Here is a 21,888-nt window from a genome sequence, read left to right on the forward strand (position 1 = left end):
TTTCATCATTTTCCTTTTTCGCTTTTACCAGTGTGTAATGTTGACCCAAGGTTAGGGGTGATGACAATATATATTAAGAATTTGTAAATCTATGGGGTAGAAATTAAGGATTTTATAAATTAAGAATTAGGGTTTTAAAGGGTTAGATATTTGAATATTAGGGTGTGTTTGGTTGGAGGAATGTGAGATTACGAAATGGAATCTACATTTCCCCGTTTGGTTAGTCGGGAATGTTATTCCCGATAATCTTACATTTCTAATAGTGGATTTTTTGGGGTATATTACCGGGAATATCATTATCTCTATTTCTTTAGGTATTGTTAGATTACCAATATTTTGAACTAAAATGCCCTTAAATTTTTCTTTCTTCAAAAATATCATTATTCTGTCATTGAATAATAAAAATTCTACGAAGGTTAAATTACAAATTTATCCTTAAACTATTTTAGATTTACAAAAAAAAAATCTATAATTAAAATTTTATATGAAGTTCAGATGTTAAAATAAAATTTTACCCTTTCATTAAACCTTTTTATATTTTCAATTTTGTAAAAAATTATATAAATTTTATGAATTTAAATTTTTTAAAGAAAATATATAAATATTTTTCAACTTGTTAAAAAATAAATATATAATAAGGACAATTTGATCAAATATACATTATGATAATCTTTTATTCCTTTAACCAAATACGGTAATCTTACATTCCTCTAAACCAACCAAACACAAAATACAACATTCTCAGTAATCTTATTCCCTGGTAATCTTTTATTCCAACTGGTAATCTTACATTTCGTGAACCAAACACACTCTTAGAGATTTTAAAGATTTAGGGTATTAGGATGACAGTAAGGATGAATCATTAGATAGGTAGGGACGAGTGAGTGGTTGTTCGATGATGATAATAGTGGTTAGAGATAACCGACGACGATTAATAATGGAGTTAGATTAAGAGATTTTAGTTTTAAAAAAATTACTTTAGAAATTTTGAGTTTTCTTAAAAAAAAAAATCTTTTTAAAAATAAAAATATTCAGAATAATCAAATATGTATCACTTAACGGAGTTTTTTAACGATGGTTAACATCCAGATACTTAAAAATATAACGTCAAAATGTTAAACACTTGCGAAAAATCCTTTAAGTACCAAAAATTGATTTGAGATATAATCTAAACACTTAAAACCTATTAAACCTTAATATATATAGGGATGGGCATTGGTCGGATTGGGTCGGGTTTTTAGTCCACCCGACCAGACCCGATAAGGAGGGGACCTCCACTCGTGACCCGACCCGACAAAATTAATTTTACATCCGACTCGACCCGATTCGAAATAATAAAAAAATTATTTTTATTCAATAAAAATAGTGACTAAATTGAAAAAAAATAATATATAGAGGTGTATTATTGTAATTATTCCTAAATATATATGGTAAAATTATATATTTTTTTCGGGTCGGGTCGAATTTTTTTCACCCTAAACCCGACCCGAACACCACATAAAAAATCCAACCCGAATCCGATTTTTTTTAAAGAAAAATCCAACCCGATTAGGTCGGGTCGGGTCGGATTCGGGTTAGATGCCATCCCTAAATATATATACACACAGAAGGATACATCGAAAATAATGTGCAAGGAAACGAAGAACATTGGCGACATTGTTGATAGCTAAAATTGTCCTTTTATGTACAGAAATGACCGGAAAAGGTGGAATAATGTCGTCTTCTTCATCATCTTTACACAAGCCCAATGTTAAACTCAAGATAGACAGTTGTTTTTCCTTTTTGAAAAAAAAAATTGAACCTTTTGCCAAAGACGAGCGTAAGAAAGGAATTATATTAAAATTTTAAAGAAATAAAATTTTAGATGCAAAATAAGATAATTAATAAAATATATATATAAAATGTAAGAGAATTTAAAATTTATGGAGAGTACGATGGTACGTAACATCCATGCTTCTTGTTAATTATTATTAATTTAATTAAAACAAGAGAATATTTGAGTTGAATTTCAAATCTGGATAAATTCATTTATGCAGGGTCCCTTAAGTAAGGTCAGGGGTTCGAATCCTGACGTTTTTCAATGGAGTAAATTGGATTGAGAGGGTCGTCATTGCCTATACAGTATCCGATCTGAATTAATTAGTTAATAGATCAGATATCATTTGATTAATTATAAAAAAATTGCTCGAAAGTAGATCACATAGAACCAACTGTTTGTGTTCTAATTACTATTAAATTGGACTTCCCGAAAAGAAAGCCAAAAGTTTCTCTTTGAGCTGCCACAAATTGCCTATTTTTTATTATTCAAAGCTAATTAATCAATAGAATTTAGGTGAAAATATCCGAATAGTGGTTGCTTTGATTATAATTCATCTTTAATTCGAAAATAAGTGCCAAAAGATGTCATTTTTTCTGAATAAGTGCCTAAATTATTTTTTATTTATTTAGGTGTTTAATGTTACAAACGTTATTATTTTAAGTATTTCGATCGAAATGATTGTTATAAAACTCTATAAAATGACACGTGTTACAATATTAGAATTTTAAAATTGATTTTTTAAAAGTAAAAATATTATTAAAAAAACCCAAACCTTTCCCCTCCCCTGCTCCCTCCTTTTATGGCCAAATGATTAATGGTTAAACGAATGATTAAACGACCTATGAAATGGTTGATTGATATAGTCGACGAAAGAATTGATTATCACGATCGAATTTGAATGATTAAATATTTGAGATTTTAAGGATTAAAAATTTAAATTTAGAATTTGAGAATTTTTGGTTTTGAGATGATAGTAAAGGTTGTAATCAGTCATTGGGTGGTTGACGACGAATGAGTGGTTGGAGATGACCGTTAGTTGAAGTAAATTGGACTAGAATAAAAGATTTTAAGAATTTGAGGGTTTTTTATTTTAGAAAAAAAATTAAGATTTTTTTGGAAATAATTTTTTTATTTTTTTAAAAAATAAAAATTTCTAAAATTATCATATCATGATATGTGTCACTTAACAGGGAAATTAAAGCCGTTGACGGCCCATACACCTAAAATGATAACGTTAGTAACGTTAAACACCGACACGAGTAAAAAAAAAAACTAGTTCGGCATCTATTCGAGAAAAAGAGTATAATTTAGACACTTATTTTGATATTGAGCCTTATTTTAATTCTATGAATACAAATAGGAAATCACCATACGTCTTATTTATTTATTTTAAATAATAAAAACATATTTGATATTTTTTTCTTTATTTTTTCTGGTAAAAGTATTTGATAGTTTTTTTTAATCCAAAGTTAAAAAACTCCATCACAATAATTATTAATTTATTTGCCGTGAATGCTATTCGATCCACAGATTAAATATTTAACTTATTTTCTATAATTTTATTTTTAAAAAACAATATAAAATATGCTTAATTATTGCACATGGGATTCTTGGATTCTACTGTGACAATGACTTCCCTGCACCCAGTCCCTTCCTCAAAGTCAATACATCTGCAGTTCTCTTAACAACTAAGAGGGAGTAGGACAAGGCTATGAAATGTGTTTTTTTCTAGATCGGTCTTAATCCATCGTCGTGTACACACATGCATTGATGCATCCTTCATGGTCACTAGGCGCTAGCAGTAATTGGATTACCTAACCTTGTACTATTGTAGGTCAAACGAAATCAAGTCCTAAGACCCCCATCATCATCATCAAGACATGATCATAAAGTCAAACTAGCAAGATCCCTTCAAGAAAATTATAGGCAAACAAGGACAGCAATCAGCATGTTCCGGGATCCGAATTCTAAACTCGCTAAGAACGAACTTGAAAGTGAATACAAATCAACTCAACCGAAAGAAATAAGTTTTCCCCGTGTATACCTGGATCCTCGTAGCAAGCATGTTTAAAGTTAGTCCAGGTAATTCAAATATTATTAACGAACACGATATTAACGAAGATTGAGTTCCAGTAGCAGATAGATTGCAGGTCATATATCAGGTATCTAAGCTTCGTGAAGTATGTAAACATAGAGTCACGTACATAAAAAATGAATACAGCAGATGAGTTCATTTTCTGAAACAGCAATCTTACACCACCAGCAGTGCTAAGATCAAAATTTTACTTGGTTTAGCATTGTTCTTAGTTAAACAAATAGCTTCCATCGTTGTGCAGCATGGTATGGTAAAAGTGAAATGACTTGTCAATTAATTCAAGTGAGGAATCTCAATGGAGCCAGAGATACAGGTACAAACATAGAGCCATAAAATCAGTTGTGAAGCTTCAACAGAATCCGTTCGTACCTCAAAGGGATCATCGCATTACAGACTCTTTTACATAGGATCTGCCGCCTGAACTGCAAGAGTTAAGATCACAAAGTTGATGAAACATATATAGATACCTGACAGAAGCTACTGTATAGGCAAGAAATGTATTGTCGTTGCTTACGAGTACTCCAGATGAATATTCATAAATCGGCGGTTTTCTTTGCTTTGAGATAGCATTAGAGAGCCTTCAATAACTTGATCTTGCTCCACGTCTATTGGGTCATAAAAGTATATCAATGTCTGCAAAATTCACATCCCAAACATTATGGGTCTATTATGGAATACAACCAGAAAAGCTCCATGCAAGTTGTCAAATGTAAGCATGACCAGAGTTCATCATGGTTAGAAGTAGTCAAATTTTGCGTACAGATGTGTTCTGGATGCAAGGTTTTTTTTTTTATGCTCAAATCAATAGTATAGGTCTTAATAAACTCAAAGAATTTTGTGTACGGATGTGTTTCTGGATGCAAAGTCAGCATGTCCAAACTAAAACTTAGTATGGTACCTGTTGCCAATGTGTTGGAGGATCCTCGGGTGCCGTTGAGAGTACAAGTGCTTCATTGGGATTGGCTCGTTTCTTCTTCTGGATACCGTCCACATGATTATTATTAGATGTGCCAGTAAGCAAGGGTGGGATGGGATTATTTGTAGGAGAATTTGTCGGTCCACTGAACTCAACATCAAACCAAAACGCAAATCCATGTAGCGGAGCTGGGAATCAAGGAAGTGTGAATACTGTGCTTAAAAATGAATACACACTGAGAAAATGTGCTGGACCAACTGTGTAAGTTAAAAATAGTAACACGAAACAAAGCCCTATACAATATTATATACATGGTATGAAACAAGGTTAAACTGAGAACTATTAAAGACTCTTCAAGAAGAGAAGATAAACCGGTTACATGATTACATCACTGCATGACATCTCGATTTTTATGGTTATCTAGACACAGGATATGGAGACGGCATATATACAAAGCATTTGCAAGGATCCAATAGGAGAGCTCACCTCGCATCATTGATTGGAACTTATATCTTGTTGACACAGATTCTAGCTCATCATGTTGGATGGTATAGCAATCCACCTGCTTAACCTGTTAATGCTAAAAAACTTTAATGCCTTTTGCTATGCGATTTCTATAAATATGTAAAATAAAATAGATCGTGTAAAGAACTTATGATTTTGGCATATGACCTGGACACGTTGCTGGTAAAGAGAATGTCTCATGCAACAGTCACATGGCAATAATGAGGGAATCGTAATGAGGTTACAAAAATGGTATGATTAACAGAAAACAAATTTCAGTTTTTTCCAAGTTGAAATCAATTTGGGAGATTGAGGCGAACTAAAGCAAAAAAAATTAGAACACTCACCACATGTGGCCATGTCAAAACATTCTCCCCTGTTATTGTCTCTACACATGGCTCTTCAAACGCACATTGTTTTGCTAACTGCAACATTGCAGACACTGCAAAAGAAAAAGGCATTGAATTGCCCATTCAAATACGGTCAAAACATAAAACAAGATACAAGTAAAAAGCACTAGAGCTGCAATTTCTAAGCAGTGTAGTAAAATTTAATCACATGTACGCATGGAATAGAAGAAAATTCTAATTTAGCATCACTCACTATCAATTCCATAGACATTGCGCCAAAATTCAATGCTGTCATTGTATCTGTCAGGATGCGTGATGGGTGCCATGTATAACTGCAAGGATTAAAGAATGAAAAGGAACAGTAAATAAACAGGTTTTCATTAAAAGAATACCTGAATCTGCAATAAAATAAAACTTCGTTCAAGACACGAATGTTAGAAAAGTGGAAAAAAACAACAAAGTTTTATTACAGCCAGGCTCAGCTAGTGAAACAAAGTTACATAGACTAGTTTCGAGCAAAAAATAAAACCGTTGCATTGGAAGGAAGAATAAGGCCTCCATGTTTTAGCCACCGATCCCTAGCAGTGATAACACTTCCCAGCATACTCTGGAAAAAAAAGGTGATGGATGGTCACGATGACGATGCAAGGAAAATAAAAAAGAACAGAAGGATATAGAATCAATTGTCTGAATAAAATCATGCTCTCATCTTAACCTGAAAGAGTTTCTGGAAATATCTAAAAAAGTTTAGGATAATACAATCACCTCATATAGAAGCATGTAGCCCATCCATTCTGAAATTATTACATCAACCTCCTCGTCAATTTCAACATCCTGTAGAAATTATAAATATTAAAGTATAAATTTTCTGCCACTCAGAAGGAAAAAAATTGGTTCAAGGAAAGTAAATGTTCCTCAGAACAATGCGAAGCATGTAAACCCCAGTTTATTGCCAGATATAGATCCCACATAGCGGAAATATCAAGTTATCACTGTTCAATAGTTAATACATTAAGCGACACACTAGTAAGCCGAATGCAAGCAACAATATGATGGGCCAATGTCCTATAGGGAAAGCTTCACCCTTATTATCCTATTACCACCGTAAACTGTGAATGGAACTGTGGCGTGAGTAAATAGAATGAATATTCATAATTGCTACCATAATTGCAGAGTTGGCTGGCACTAAGAGCATTCAAAAGGTGCTCTCACAATCACTTCATAAAAGATCCAACAATCAGATAGTATAAAAACTTCCCTCATCTATAATAAAATTTGAAGACCAACAGAGATGCAAAGTCTTAAAATGGCCCGCAAGAGCAAAGCACTGCATAAAGGTCCACATCCTTTTTCCATGCAGAAAGAAATAATTCCAACTTAATTTTAAGCTGCAGCTAGTGGTTTCCTTGACTGTGGGATGTAGAAGAGTCATTTATAATCATGCAAACGAAGTTGAAAAACAGTCTTTGCAATTCCATGAATAAATATGTGATTCTCGATAACTTCAAAAAGTTAAAGAAACAAATAAATCTGACACTAACTTCGATTACTGGTTGTTAAAGAAATATATATCATATCAATGTCCAGATTACGTTGGGACTGGGGAGTTCAATCCTGGACCTTGCATTGTATATATTTTGTATAAAGAATACTGTAAGTGAAAGGGGTGGCAGATGCTAGTATTCAAACTCCAGACCTAGATGCCTCCATAACAGATAGAAACATGAACCAACAGAGAGCTCCAGGTTCCCGGGTGTTAATATATATGGATTCTTGTCCTTTTACCAAATATGTAAACATATTAAACCCATTAAAACATAAAAATGGATTTCTGGCAAACACGTAAGCAGCATACTCATCAATAAGCCTGAGAGGAAAAGCCTACCTCAACTCGTCCATGCAAAACTATGACCTTTCCAGCTAAGTTATTTGCTTTGACAACTTCATTTGCCTGCTTGCAAACAGCAAAGATTAATACACACCCAATAGCCAGTTTCATTTCCAATACAAAGGTCTAGAGAATTTTGGAACAATATATTTCCATGCTGTTGATAGATAAGTAGCCTTCATACTCTAATTGCTGTGGTAACCAGATCTCATTATCTCATTGTTGTGAATAAAAAAAGAGAGAAAATAATAACGTAGATGAAAAGAGGAAAAAGTGCTCAATCTGCACTATCAAGACAGACTGTTAAATGACTCGGTAAGCAGCAGTTAAGAACTCCTGAAGTACCTGCAATGCAATATCACTTGCATCCACTGCATACACCTGAGAATACAACAGTTGTATCTCACATTAGATACTAAACAGTTGTATCTTAAATGAATCCATCAACATTAACAGCAAGAATACAACTTTGAAGTAGCAAGACATTTTTAACTTCTAAAAAGTATAATAAAGAACAAAATTGAAGTTTTGTACTTCTCTTCGTCAATTGTCCAACACAATCCTATTGTCTTTTCTAAAGATAAAGTTATAAAATTCACATGGAAAACTAGTTAGAGAAAAACTAGAGGAAATAAAAAAAATTAAACTAGAGAAAACCTGCAATTATTAAATGTTAGAATTCCTAAGATTAAGGACAGAATACTCACCTTGGTCCTAGGAGTTACCTTGTATAGTAGGATCTAATATTAGTCTCTAATTTTAAGGAAGTTACTGATTTTTAGGGATTGTTTCCTTATTTGTACTTTGTTGTCCTTATAACGGCTGTAAATTAATTAATAAAAAGTAACAATCTTCTTTTTAAGTTTGTTCATGGCATCAGAGCTTTAAGCATTTTTGATCCTGTCATCTCTAATCTCTCGTCCCAAACGTCCCTCCTCTTTAATCTCTCTTGCCTCCTGTTTTATTCCTTCCCATGGGTGACACAGTCGAAACTTTATCTGAGACTGAAACCACACAAATGATTCCAAATATCAATCAAGGAACCCCTCAAGGGGACCTTAATTCCTCTCTTATAATCACTAACCATCGACTACATGGGAAAAATTTCCTGCAGTGCTCCCTATCAGCCATTATGGTGATTCGTGGTCGTGGCAAACTAGGATATATCAATGGATACATCCCACGACCAGCCACAACAGACCCAACTTATGGCACTTGGGAACTCAACAACTCAATTGTAATGGCTTGGTTAATTAATTCAATGGAAGGCCATATTAGTCGCACCTACCTCTTCTTCAAAACGACAAAAGATACGTGGGATGCAATCAAAGAAAACAACTCGGATCTTGGAAATGCCTCCCAAGTATTTGAGATCAAACTGAAGTTGAAGGACATCCGACAAGGAACACTTGAAGTAACTCACTACTACAATAATCTTAAAATTTTGTGGCAGGAACTGGACATGTACTATGAGGCAGACTTGGGAGAAGGTGTGGAACACACCAAGTTTATGACTCACCTCAACAATGAACGTCTCTATGAGTTTCTAGCAGGACTGAACCAAGAGCTAGATGAGGTCCGTGGTCGAATTCTGAGTAGAACCCCCTGCCAACCATTGGTGAAGCATTTGCAGAAGTTAGAAGAGCAGAGAAGAGAAGCGTCGACTTGTCATGATGGGTGATTCAAAGGAACCTAAACTTGTGACAACTGTTGGTTACCGTCCCACTGAAAACTCATCCCTTATCTCCAGAGGCCCACAACACAAAGGCCCCGTGCTGGAAATGATTCGAGCTCAACCAGGCCATGGTGTAGCCACTGCAACCATGTAGGACATACCAAGGAAAAATGCTTCAAACTCCATGGCTATTCTGGAAAAAAATCAGAAGGACATTAAGGTTGCACTAGTGTCCTCTAACACCTCCACTGCTGCAGATGAAGCTCTCGATGTTCGCCTAACCAAAACTCAACTTGAGACCCTCCATAGGATACTTGATACTTTTACTGCTCATGGATCCCTAGCCACTTAAGGTATTGCCCTCAACATTGCTTTTGAACCTAACAACCAATCCTCTTGGATACTCAATTTGGGTGCCTCCGATCACATGACAAGTAACTCCACCTTGTTTCAAACCTACAAACCCTGTCATAATCAATCCCGAATCCGCATTGCTGATGGCTCTTACTCACTTGTGGCTGGAGTTGGAAAAATACAATTAACAAAGAATTTTTCTCTTGATGAAGTCCTACATGTCCCAAACCTGTCCTGCAATTTGCTTTCAATCAGTAAACTAAGGATGAAAGTGTTCTTGCTGAATTTTCTGCAACTGGTTGTGTGGTACAGGAATAGAAATCGGGGAGGATGATTGGCACTGCTAAAGTTGATGATGGTCTTTATGTTTGGAATAAAGACAGTGGGCAAGAAGGGTTGGCTCTATCTACTTTGAAAGAGGACACAATCATGTTATGGCACCGTAGACTAGGGCATCCAAACTTCTTGTACTTGAAGAAACACATTCCACTGTTATTTCGAAATAAAAATATTAATTCCTCGAAGTGTGAAATCTGCCAATTGTCCAAACACACCCATGTACCATACCCATTAAAACCCTATAACCAGTCCCAACCATTCTCTTTAATTCATAGTGACTTATGGGGAGAGCCAGCCGAGTAAAAAATATTACAGAAGCTAGGTGGTACATAACTTTCATTGATGACCACACTAGGGTTTGTTGGGTCTACCTTCCCAAAGAAAAATCAGAAAAACCTAAAGTTTTCCAAAACTTTCATTCAATGATTTGAACCTAGTTTAACTCTACCATACATACTCTCCGCAATGACAATAGGAGAGAATATTTTAATTCTATCCTAAGTCCTTATCTTGTTGACCAAGGCATCATACACCAAAGTTCTTGTCCTGACACCCTTCAACAAAAGGGGATCTCCGAAGGAAAAATCGTCATCTCCTTGTTGTGGCTCGAGCACTAATGTTCACCATGGGTGTCCCAAAATACTTGTGGGAGAAGCTGTCCTCACAGCATGCTATCTCATAAACCGACTACCATCAAAGGTTCTAAACTTCCAAACACCTATAACTATCCTTCAAAAGGCTTTTCCCTTATTTCGTGTTCCCAATCTCCCAACCAAAAGCTTTGCATAAAATCTTCGGTTGCAAAGCTTTTGTCCACAATCACCAACCAAATCAATCCAAACTTGATCCTCGAGCCCGCACTTGTGCTTTCATTGGCTATTCTCCAACACAAAAAGGCTATAAGTGTTATTCACCTACCTTAAGCCGAATGTTTATCTCTCGGGATGTCACCTTTTTTGAGAATGAACCATACTTTGCATCAACTCATCTTCAAGGGGAGACTTTCAATGAAGATGAGACTCTTAACACCCTCCTCATTATACCTCATGATCCTACCACCACTATCACCAACAAGCCTACAAATCAGGGTGTCATTGTAGTTCCAGATTTAGAAACTGGTTCCCCTATACAACAAGAAATAAGCACGATCAATGAGTAATAACCACCCGATCCAAAGAGACAACAAGAACAAGCTCCAGAACTGCGAAATTATTCTCAACGACAACATTCTCCTGAAACTGAGACAGCAGTGCCAATTTCATCCTCAATCGATGACTTTACTGAAACATAAGTCTCACCTCTATCACCATCCATCTATCTTCCAATTGCAGTTCGAAAGGGCAAAAGAAGTTGCACTCAACACCTTATTTCCCGGCTTGTGTCTTATGGAAACTTATTTAAGTCTTATAAAGCTTTTGTGTCTAATGTTTATTCTGTAGAAACACCAAAAATTATAGAAGAGGCTCTTGAATCTGCTGTGTGAAGGAAAGTTGCGATGGAAGAAATGAGGGCTTTCAAGGCAAATGAAACTTGGGAAGTCTCGAATCTACCTAGTGGGAAGAAGACAATAGGATGCAAATGGATCTTCACTACAAAGTTTAAACCAGATGGCAGTATTGACCGACACAAGGCTCGGCTCGTTGCTAAGGGTTTCACCCAAACCTATGGCCTAGACTACGACGTGACGTTCGCACTAGTTGCCAAGCTAAACACCATTCGAGTTCTTCTATCCCTAGCTGTCAACATGGACTGGCCTTTGACTCAATTGGATGTAAAAAATGCATTCCTCAATGGAGAGTTAAATGAGGAAGTATACATGGATTTCCCACCCGGGTTTGAAGAAAGCAAGGTTCAAGTATGCAAGTTGAAGAAGTCCTTATATGGGCTAAAGCAGTCTCCAAGGGCGTGGTTCAGCCGATTTGCCAAAGCTATGATCAGTAGGAGCTACACCCAGGGGCAGGCAGACCATACCATGTTTTACAAGCATTCAAAAGGTGGAAAATGCTAATCCTCATTGTTTATGTGGATGACATAATATTAATAGGGGATAATTCAAGCGAAATTGAAAGTCTAAAAGAATTTTCGCGCTGAATTTGAACTTAAGGACTTGGGGAACCTTAAGTACTTCCTTGGAACAGAAGTAGCAAGGTCTAAAACATGTATTTCCATCTCCCAAAGAAAGTATATTATTGATCTATTATCTGAAGTTGGGTGTTGGGGTGTAAACCAACCAAAACTCCTATGGAATTTAATCTTAAATTGGGAACTGATAGAGATGGAGAAGAAATCAACAGTGGGAGATATCAATGACTGGTAGGAAGACTCATCTACCTATTTCACACCCGTCCAGACATAAACTTTGTGCATGCCCCAAGAGAGAAGCTTCTGGAAACTGCTTACAGGATTTAAGTATCTAAAGGGGACCCCTGGTAAAGGCCTACACTTCAAGAAAACTGCCAACCGAAGTGTGGAAATTTACACTGACGCAGACTGGGCAGGGTCTGTTAATGACAGACGTTCTACAAGTGGTTACTGTAGCTATGTGTGGGCAATCTTGTGACGTGGAGAAGCAAAAAGCAGTTTGTTGTAGCACGCAACAGCACAAAGGCAGAGTATCGAGCACTATCACATGGCATATGCGAAGGAATCTGGATACAGCGACTAATGGGAGAACTAAAAGTGCTCTACACTAGACCTATAAAGATGTATTGTGACAACCAAGCAACTGTCAGCATAGCTCATAACCCTGTTCCCCACGATTGCACCAAACATGTAGAAATAGATCTCCACTTCATCAAGGAAAGAATCAACTCAGGAGAAGCGTGCATCACCTACGTACCTACCAGATAACAAGTTGCAGACTTGCTAACTAAAAGCTTGAGCAGAAACATATTCGAGGAGCTCATCGGCAAGTTGGGTTTGATAAATATCTACACTCCATCTTGAGGGGAGTGTTAAAATTCCTAAGATTAAGGCCAGAATACTTACCTTAGTCCTAGGAGTTACCTTGTATAGTAGGATCTAATCTGAGTCTCTAATTCTTAGGAAGTTACTGATTTTTAGGTATTGTTTCCTTATTTGTACTTAGTTCTCCTTACAAATACTGTAAATTAATCAATAAAAAGTAACAATCTTCTTTTTAAGTTTGTTCATTAAAGAAAGTAGTCTTCAGAAATTAGTTGAAATCAGTACATCATGGCATGCAGAAAATTAGATTTTCAAATAAACTCTGGTATACAACAATTATAACTTTATAAGCATGTAAATTTTCAAGTATAGAAATGCTTTTCAAGACATATTACCCGTTTTGCACCAGCTCGAGCACAAAAAATTGAAAGAATGCCTGTGCCACATCCAACATCCATTACGACCTGTTAACATTATCACAAGCAATAGTAAGGAAAACAAGAATGAACTAGCTAAAAATTGTTTGAACTTTCGAATTTTTATAAGAAACAAATGCCTTTTGCCCAGGTATTAGATTATAGCAGGTGCATTATACTGTTGCGATTGGATGAAATGGGAATGGAATGCATACACAATTACAGAACCATCCTGATATTATTAGATTTTGAGCAAGAAAAGCAATCATAAATAATTTTATAACTGAGATGACCACAATAGTATTACCTTGCCTTCGATAAAACTCTGGTGTTCCATGATTGCAGCCCTGTATGTGTCAGTTCGAACTCTATCCTGTATGTTTCAGATAAAAAAGTATGATCAGCGAAGTGTCATGTTTTTTTATTATTGTTTAAAAAAGGCAGAAGGTAATCCAAATTTGCAACTTATAGTCTGACACAGGCTCAAAACTTTGTCAAAATTGCACAACTTTATAAAAGTGCCAATAAACATATAATTTTAAAAACTTCCCTGAAACAGCAAACTATAATTTAAAGAACCCACCATTAGAGAGAGCTCAAGTCATGAAATATTCAATCACCAAATAAAGCCTAAGTTCACAAAATTGCCAGCATTGTAAACTTTTGGACACAAAAGCCAAATTCAGCCTCGATAAAGAGAAGAAAATGAAAAATATAAAGAGAATAAACACACACACACTCACAAATTTGAATTCCCAGGCAAATGCACTCACTCAGAGTCACCACCTTGGCAACCCCTAGCTCACATTGCGATAAATCACGAATATTTCTTCAATTATTTTTAGTAAATTTCTTCAAGGACACTTAAAACCTCTAAAAAACACAAAAACCCAAAGAGCTCAAAGTAAAGGAAAACTCACCCAAGTTCTCGAATATCAAAAAATAAAATAAACCCAGTTATTAACAAAATAACAAAAGAAAAAGGAGGAAATACCTTGATCATTTCTTCATGGATGCCAACGTGGGCGTAAGAGTGAAAGTAGGCCATGTCGAAGTCCGTGCACGGAGGAGGTGATTTCTGTTCTTGCGTTTCGTCGTTGTTGTAGTGCTGCTGGTGATGGTCGTCGGAAACCCCAAATCCATGACGGTGGCGTGATCTACGGCCTCCCCTCCTCCGTCGACCCCCGCCCCGTTTCTCTTCCGAACTGTGCTGCTGCTGTTGATTTTGGTGGTACCCATTACTGTAACCTGTGATTCCGTACATTTCCGTAGTTTATTTTTGGCTCTTGATTCCTGGGTGGGTAATAAAATGGGCAATTCGCCGGTACTGTTTGAGAAGGTATACAACGGCAGCTTGTTTATTGTAAGTTTTGTCGAAAACCCAAATGGAGACGATGACCACTTTTTTTTTACGGACGGACTAAATGAAATGAAATCAGGGTTAATAATTAGGGTAAAATATGAAAATAGACCCTTAATTATAATAAATCTTTTTCGAGTCCTCTAATTATACAAAAAGTATATAATAATCATCATATGGAAAAATAATCATCATACGGTGGCTAATAAAATTTACATATTAATATTTTGTGTGAGAAAGCGATGGTCTTAGACGGTTCATCTTCTTTAGATTAAGTTTAGAGTTGTAATTGATACAGGTTGGTCCTAAAAATATGTAGAGGTTTTGTGTTATTTTTTTGAAACGAGGTTTTTAAAATATTTTATAATATGATAAAATTATAAAATATTAAAATTGACTACGTTTATTTCTTATAAAATAAAAAAATCCAAACATATGAAATTAAGATAATGTCACAAAATAACTCTATAATTGTTTATTTTAAAAAATGTCATTATTCGAACTCTCTTAAAAGTAAGATCGTCATTTTTTCCCTAAAGTATAGAGTTAAATTTTTAAGACTATGCGACGTATCACTTGCCACACCTATAATAGACGAACCCAAGTTGATGATATAATAAAATAAAGGGAAAAGATTGGAGATGACAATAATCAGTAAGTATGGGATTAAGAATAAACCTTATGATTGATGACACCAAACAAAGTGATTTGTGTGAATCTTAGGGTTAATAGAACTAGGCAATAGAGTGATTGTCTGTCCAGCTCAGTTGGTAGAACGCAAGGCTATTAACCTTGTAGTCGTGGGATCGAGTCCCACAGTGAGCAATTCATAATTCTGACTGCCGGAGGTTTTCTACGGAAGCTGCTTTCAACCTGGTGTTGGAGGGGCAGTCTACTACCTTACCTCCCCTCACCCTATATTACATATGGAAATAGGATCATCTAATTTTTTTGTTAAGTGGATAGATTCGATTGTCAGATTATAGATTTAGCAAGTGATGAAATTGATAACATGCATGCCAATATATTTAACCAAGCGGAAGAAATAACGGGTTATCTCTGGGTGAGTCATGGGATATTCACATTTTGAGTGGTTGATAGGTTTTTCAACAGTCGTATTGTATTATATGTTCAAACCAAAACCTAATGGATACAAAATTTAAAACTCAAGTTCTAACCACGGTTATAGGCGTATAAAATAAGCATTTATTCTAAATATTCTCAACCATTTACTAATAAACGCATAATCATTCTATTGCAGTCAGTGATTTCCAAATCTGTGACCTCTAGGAAGGACAATAGTTTATTTAACCACTGAACTAAGTTGGTTCGTATTAGTGTTAGTAATTTTTTATATAATCGTTTGTATATAATCTATTGATTAACTAATCCGATATAAAGTCCGCTCTATTAATAATAAACAATTAAATAACTATTAAGAATTGTATAGAAAAGAAAGAAATTGATGAACATTTAACGCATATCATGATCATGTTTCTCCACTTAAATTTATTCGTACTTAATCAATGATTTAGCTGCCTCAGTACAAGAAGCTTCAATTTGTCATTTGGTTGTAGGTAATATCGCTGTAATGTTGCAGATGGAAGACTTGTGCAGCACATTGGAAAAAGGAAACGAGGATGGCTTATTTATTAGTTGCGGATCAAATTATTAATTTTGAAGTTTAAGTAGTAAAAACAAAAATTTACTCAAACATTAATGATCATATATGTAGTTTACTGTTTTCGGATAATACCAACCTCCCCTAATTTCTAGATGGGTAAACTATATGTGTAGTACATAAACTATTTAACTTTCAAATTTTATTTTTTTAATATTTTTGTGACATAACATTTGTATTATTATTTTATTAATATATAGTTAATTTAAAAAAAAAAGTAAATTTAAAATTATACCTAAAGTTAAAAATTATATCAAAAACCCTAAATCACAAACCACTCATACCACCTTCACGACCTTAGTCTTATCGATCTCTAAAACTCGTCCCTTCCTTTTTTTTAATCATATATTAATAAAATAATAATTAAAAGAGGTCATGTTATAAAAATATTAATAAAATAAGTTAGAGTGATTAAAATAGGAGTAATTTGAAAGTTAGATGATTAAATTAAAAAAAATTAAACTTCAATGATCAAAATAAGTGTAGGAAGATAATCGAGTGATGAATAATACGATTTACTCATAAAAAATGCAAGTTCTTTAAGTTATAACAATGTATTAAAATGAAACAAAAAGAGCCCTTAAACTTTTTTATTTTTTAGTATTAGTAATTTTTTATATAATCATTCCTCAGTGTGTCTATGGCCCAACAGAAATTCTTTCTCAATCCGCTGAAACCATTAAAATTCCTACTGCAAATTATGAATTTGGTGCCAACTTCAGTGATCCAAATGTAGGCTGCTTCTCTCGTTGTCACTACTCTTCCAGTTCATCCTCCTATCCTCCTGAATTATTTTAGCTTTACAAGTCAATTTAAAATTGGGATCAATCATGGTTTTCCCCAGCTGATGCTTATTGGGAGGGTGCTGACGGATGGTAGACTCAATGCGAGAGTGAAATGGGATTTGACAGACAATCTTACTGTGAAGGCTAATGCTCAGGCAAATCAGTGTTTCATTCCTTGGTCTTTTGTCCTTTTTGTTTGCATGCGGAATATATATTACCTTCATCTGTGACTGTCAGTTGATAACTTTCTTGTTTCCTTTGCAGCTAACAAATGAGCCTCTTACGTCAGATGGCATGTTCAACTTTGATTACAAGGTTGGTCACTATTTAACTATATTATCTTGGTTAGTTGGCTTTTATCCGCGTATGCATTTTTATTTATCATCAACGTGAGTGCAATACCTGATATTCTGATCTTTGTTTTTATTTTTTATTGAGTTTGTTCGTCTTCTGAATTGTGGGGAACTATTGTGCTTACACAGGAAACTTAGGGTGTCTGCCATGAATATGTGCTTAGTTTTTGTCTTTTGACACCATTGTTTTTCTTGCGCGGGGCAAAGACTATAGGTCTTAGTTTCAAATGGGAAATGGTGCTTTATTCGGAGCTAGTTATATCTAGGGAAATTGTATGAAGCCACATATCTGTTGAATTAAGCTGACAGGTTAAGAGCTTGGCATAATGGACAAGTTACAGGACTATTAGTACATAAAAGTTAACTTTGTACATATATTCAGTACAACATGGACTTGAAATTTAAAATACTACAAGTTAATATACTGGCAATGGTAGAAACAACCTAGACTTTCTCGGCTGAAGGCATTCTGCATATAGCATTGTTTGCTGTTTAAGAGACATTGCACGTCATACATCATCAGTCTACAGTTGAATACACTACTGGAATTATGATTCTATTGTTTTTAATGAACTGAATTTAAGCTTTATTTATGCAGAGAGTGACATCACATTTTTCCTTAGGTGGCGAAGTATTTTGGGCTGGTCAGCACCAGAAGTCAGGCCTTGGTTATGCTGCCCGACATGAAGCAGATAAGATGGTAAGCCAGATTCTGTCCTTTATCACTGGCTTGTCAATATTCTTTTGTGCTAGTTAGTGGGTGTTGTTTATTACTTCTAAATATGTTTCTAGATTTGTTACAGCGGTAGGGGGGTGTCATTTAGATCCCTAACCAAATTGCTGATTAGGGCTGCCAAGGTGTGAGAACCATGATCTCCTTTCTTTTCAATGTTTAGTGACATTTCCAAAACATGGAAGTGGCGGACCAAGTCATTGGAATCTAGGACATGGTTTAGGGCTGTGTTTCTGTAGGTAAAACTGAATGTGTGTTCAAAACTAATTTAATACATAGATTTAATGTTTCTAGATCTGTTACAGCAGTAGTGGTGTCATTTAGATCCCTAACGGCCTAACCAAAGTGCTGACTAGGGTTGCCAGATTGTGAGAACTGAGAACCAGGGTGTGCTTTCTTTTCGATGACTTACGTCATTTCCAAATTACGGAAATGGCGGATCAAGTCATTAGAATCAAGGGCATGGTTTAATGCTCTTTCTGAATGTAAACTGAATCAAAACTAGTTAATACAACGATTGGTGTTTGGCATTTTGCACTACTAGGTCAAAATTTGATTATCTCAAGTGCGTGCACGTGTTATAGACTCTTGAAAAGGATTCTAGTTAATGGTTTAAACCTCTCATGAAGTTCCTAGATCTTCAGATAAGCTGTTTCTTAGGTCCCTGGACATTTGATGGCAATCTTCTTCCAATCCCGAGCTTTTAGTCAATAAAACAGTTTAATTTGCTTCTCCCTCACCATTTTTTGCCTTACCCCTGTCAAGAGGAACTTGTTATTTGTTTGGATTTGAAATGCTATTGCTAGAATTATCCGCTGTTTGCATTGTGCTTGTCTGACTAACCTAAGCATTCTCTGGATCCAGGTTGCTGCTGGACAAGTTGCAAGTACCGGAATGGTTGCTTTGAGCTATGTTCTGAAAGTGTCGGACAAGGTAAGAATTTATTTTCCTCTTACTAACATTGCAGTTCTTTTCCCTGTCATTCTCACGCGGTTTTATTTCTATCAAGGCTTCTTTAGAATCAGATTTCATGTGTAATTACATCACGAAAGACGTGACATCAAGTGTCGGCTATGATTACATCCTCAGACGGGTAAGTTTTTCGTTGCTAAATTTCCGATATTAGTGTGCATCGATAATCCTGCATGTTTATACAAGTCAAGGATGTGTATTGTTTTAACTACCACAATTTTATCGATTTGTCACATTTTCAGTGTCGACCTTTTGCGACGTATTTGTATCTCGATTTTTTACGGCGTTTGTTCAAAAAACACCGCTATAGATCTTGACCTATTGCGACGTTTTTTTGTTCTCAAACTTAACTTTAGCGGCGCTTCTTGGTATTTTTTCTATCGCCGTAAATGCTTTTAGCGGCGCTTAAAAACGTCGCTATAGGACTAAAAAAACGTCGCTAAAACTCTATTTTGCTGTATGTAGTACATTCGAGGGGGAAGATTGATTCTAATGGATGCACAACTGCTTATCTAGAAGAGCGGTTAAATCTGGGCCTAAATTTCATCCTCTCCGCGGAGGTAAGATACAAAATTTTAAGAAAGTGATGTGCAATCATTCACTTGAAGACAAGTTTGTTTAGCTTTTTGTTGTTGATTGTGAATATGATGCCATTAGTCCTTTAATGTTTAGGATTCACACTTGTGATCAAGCCCTCGAGTTCATGTTTGTCAACCAACATCCTTTGCTGGATTTGGTTTTTTGCAGATAGATCATAGGAAGAAAGACTACAAATTTGGATTCGGATTGACCGTAGGGTGATTCGATTTCGCCATAAAAGGCCGTTTGAACAAAGTTTCTTCAGTCAGCCACCATTAACATCTGTTTAAAATTACAGAGTTTGAGAATTTGTACTTGGTTAATTCTCGATTAAATCTCCCCTCGACGAATCCCATTTCTTTAACCTGGTTGAACAGCTTCAACGTACTGATTCCGAGATGAAAGCTCTGCACAAACTGGATTTCTTGGTGGCCAAGAATGGGAGAAACAGGAAGCTCATGGCGGAGACCGGACAATGATGGTTGAATCAGTGGCGGTTCTGCACTTACCGAGCTTGAATTGGGATTGCCGCCTTTGTAAGACTCGTGAGCGAAACCTTTTTTCACGTGGCTGCAAACCATTGGTCTATTATTTCTTTATTTACAAATACCATTTTATTTTATCTAAATTCCAAGTCTAATGCTTCGTCTTGTAATTTGTCTTATATTTACTATGCATATAGTTTTAGAAGTATATTTAGCCAAGAAAAACGATAAAATTATCTCTAGAAGATGATCGATAGATCATTTAATTACTTTATTTTGATAGGTATAAAGAATTGAGAAATATAAGGGTAAAAAAGAAAATATAAGTGTTATTTTTGTTGAATTTTTTAATAGAATATTTTGAATGAGATAATTTTAAAAATAAAAAAAAATCGATCTTAATGGGACTGAGAGAATATATTATATATAATCTAATCATATTATAGTAGACAAATTTAATTATAAATTGTACTATCAAATTTCAATAGTTAAGAAGATAATATTTATTCTTAAAAATTTTGAGTTTAAGCGTATCCTTTGCAGATATATTTGAACATTAATTATCATATAATTAAGAATTTTTGAATAAATACTACGTTATAATCGGTTAACATTAATTATAAATTATTTTCATATCCTATCATACTTTTTGACAACTCAAATTAAAGTAGTAAACTTTGCTGTAATTTCCTTTTCACCTTAAAAAGTTCCTTTTAAAATATTCATTAATTTTGTCTTGAACATAAATAAACAAGTAATGATCTATTGTCGGAGATGTATTTATTCCAGTGATTAATTTTATTTTATAATTTAATTTTTTTTATATTTTTTAAATTAAATCGAGTTAGATTATTTAAATTTTTATTTAAATTTCATTATATGTATTTATAATATTATTGTATTAGTTGATTATAATTTAAATGATCTATTATAACTATAAATGATATATATTTTTTCATCTATAATAAACAAATATGTTGTAGAATTAAGGAACTCAACTCGAACTTAAAGTTTAATCGATTAATTATTAAAAAAGTTATACTTATTTGAGTCATATTTATAATTTAAACTTTTGAAATTCTTTTAAATCGAATCTAATAAAATTAAGTTCTTTTAAACATAAATCATATTAAAAAATATTTTTTAAAATAAAATATAGTTTTATTCAATATATAATAATAGAAATGAGCATTTAATCGAGTTGAGTTAAAAAAATTTTGAGTTGACGAGTCATATTTGCAACTTAAACTTAACTTGAAATCTTTTTGAGTTGAATCGAGTTTAAGAAATTTGATTCAAGTTATTCAAATTTCTATGCTAATTTTATTAAAATCATTTATAGTATTATGATAATGTTTGATTCAAATTTTTTGACTTTTTCAACCATACATATATATATATTTCATATTATTTTCACAACATAATGTTATTTAATATATTGAATACAATATAAAAATATAAAATATATTCACAATATTATATTTTTTTATTTTGAGGGTACAATTTGATGAGAGTAGAAAAAGTCAAGGAATTGATGGGGGAAATTTGCAAACAATTGCAGTTAAAAGACCAAATTGAGTAAAATGTATTGTGAAGAGTTTAAATAAAAGCGAGATTACATTTTTAGTAAAAAAAGAATTGAAGTTATATAGATATTCTATAGTGGTATATGAACAT

The 21,888-nt window shown here is 34.3% G+C and overlaps 1 protein-coding gene and 1 pseudogene across 2 annotated transcripts; one reads left to right on the forward strand and one right to left on the reverse strand.

Annotated features, from left to right (window-relative positions):
• Window positions 1-4,001: 4,001 nt before the first annotated feature.
• Window positions 4,002-14,651, reverse strand: LOC120115903 (probable protein arginine N-methyltransferase 6). Of its 2 annotated transcripts, XM_039136511.1 has the most exons (13): window positions 14,258-14,651; window positions 13,571-13,636; window positions 13,243-13,311; window positions 7,918-7,953; window positions 7,570-7,635; window positions 6,450-6,518; window positions 6,214-6,291; window positions 5,938-6,016; window positions 5,682-5,776; window positions 5,317-5,401; window positions 4,813-5,018; window positions 4,429-4,547; window positions 4,002-4,336 (listed from the first exon to the last, which is right to left on the reverse strand). In XM_039136511.1, the coding sequence occupies exons 1-13, from the start codon at window positions 14,525-14,527 to the stop codon at window positions 4,294-4,296; spliced, it is 1,281 nt and encodes a 426-aa protein (XP_038992442.1). In that variant the 5' UTR covers window positions 14,528-14,651; the 3' UTR covers window positions 4,002-4,293. The 2 variants fall into 2 exon arrangements, with proteins under 2 accessions (XP_038992442.1, XP_038992443.1); XM_039136512.1 differs by lacking the exon at window positions 13,571-13,636.
• LOC120115984 lies at window positions 14,573-19,971 on the forward strand (annotated as a pseudogene).
• The last annotated feature ends 1,917 nt before the right edge of the window (window positions 19,972-21,888 follow it).

This window comes from Hibiscus syriacus, unplaced genomic scaffold (genome assembly GCF_006381635.1).
Source record: "Hibiscus syriacus cultivar Baekdansim isolate YM2019G1 unplaced genomic scaffold, ASM638163v2 tig00110279_pilon, whole genome shotgun sequence".
Lineage (NCBI taxonomy): Eukaryota > Viridiplantae > Streptophyta > Magnoliopsida > Malvales > Malvaceae > Hibiscus > Hibiscus syriacus.

What these genes read in the sequence shown, in the direction of transcription:
- LOC120115903 (XM_039136511.1), bottom strand. Translation starts at nt 14,527, where the DNA reads ATGTACGGAATCACAGGTTACAGTAATGGGTACCACCAAAATCAACAG. An exon ending in TTTTGACATGGCCACATGTG is followed by an intron (nt 5,402 to 5,681) that starts GTGAGTGTTCTA and finishes TAGCATTAACAG; the next exon opens with GTTAAGCAGGTGGATTGCTA. An exon ending in AATATTCATCTGGAGTACTC is followed by an intron (nt 4,337 to 4,428) that starts GTAAGCAACGAC and finishes TAACTCTTGCAG; the next exon opens with TTCAGGCGGCAGATCCTATG.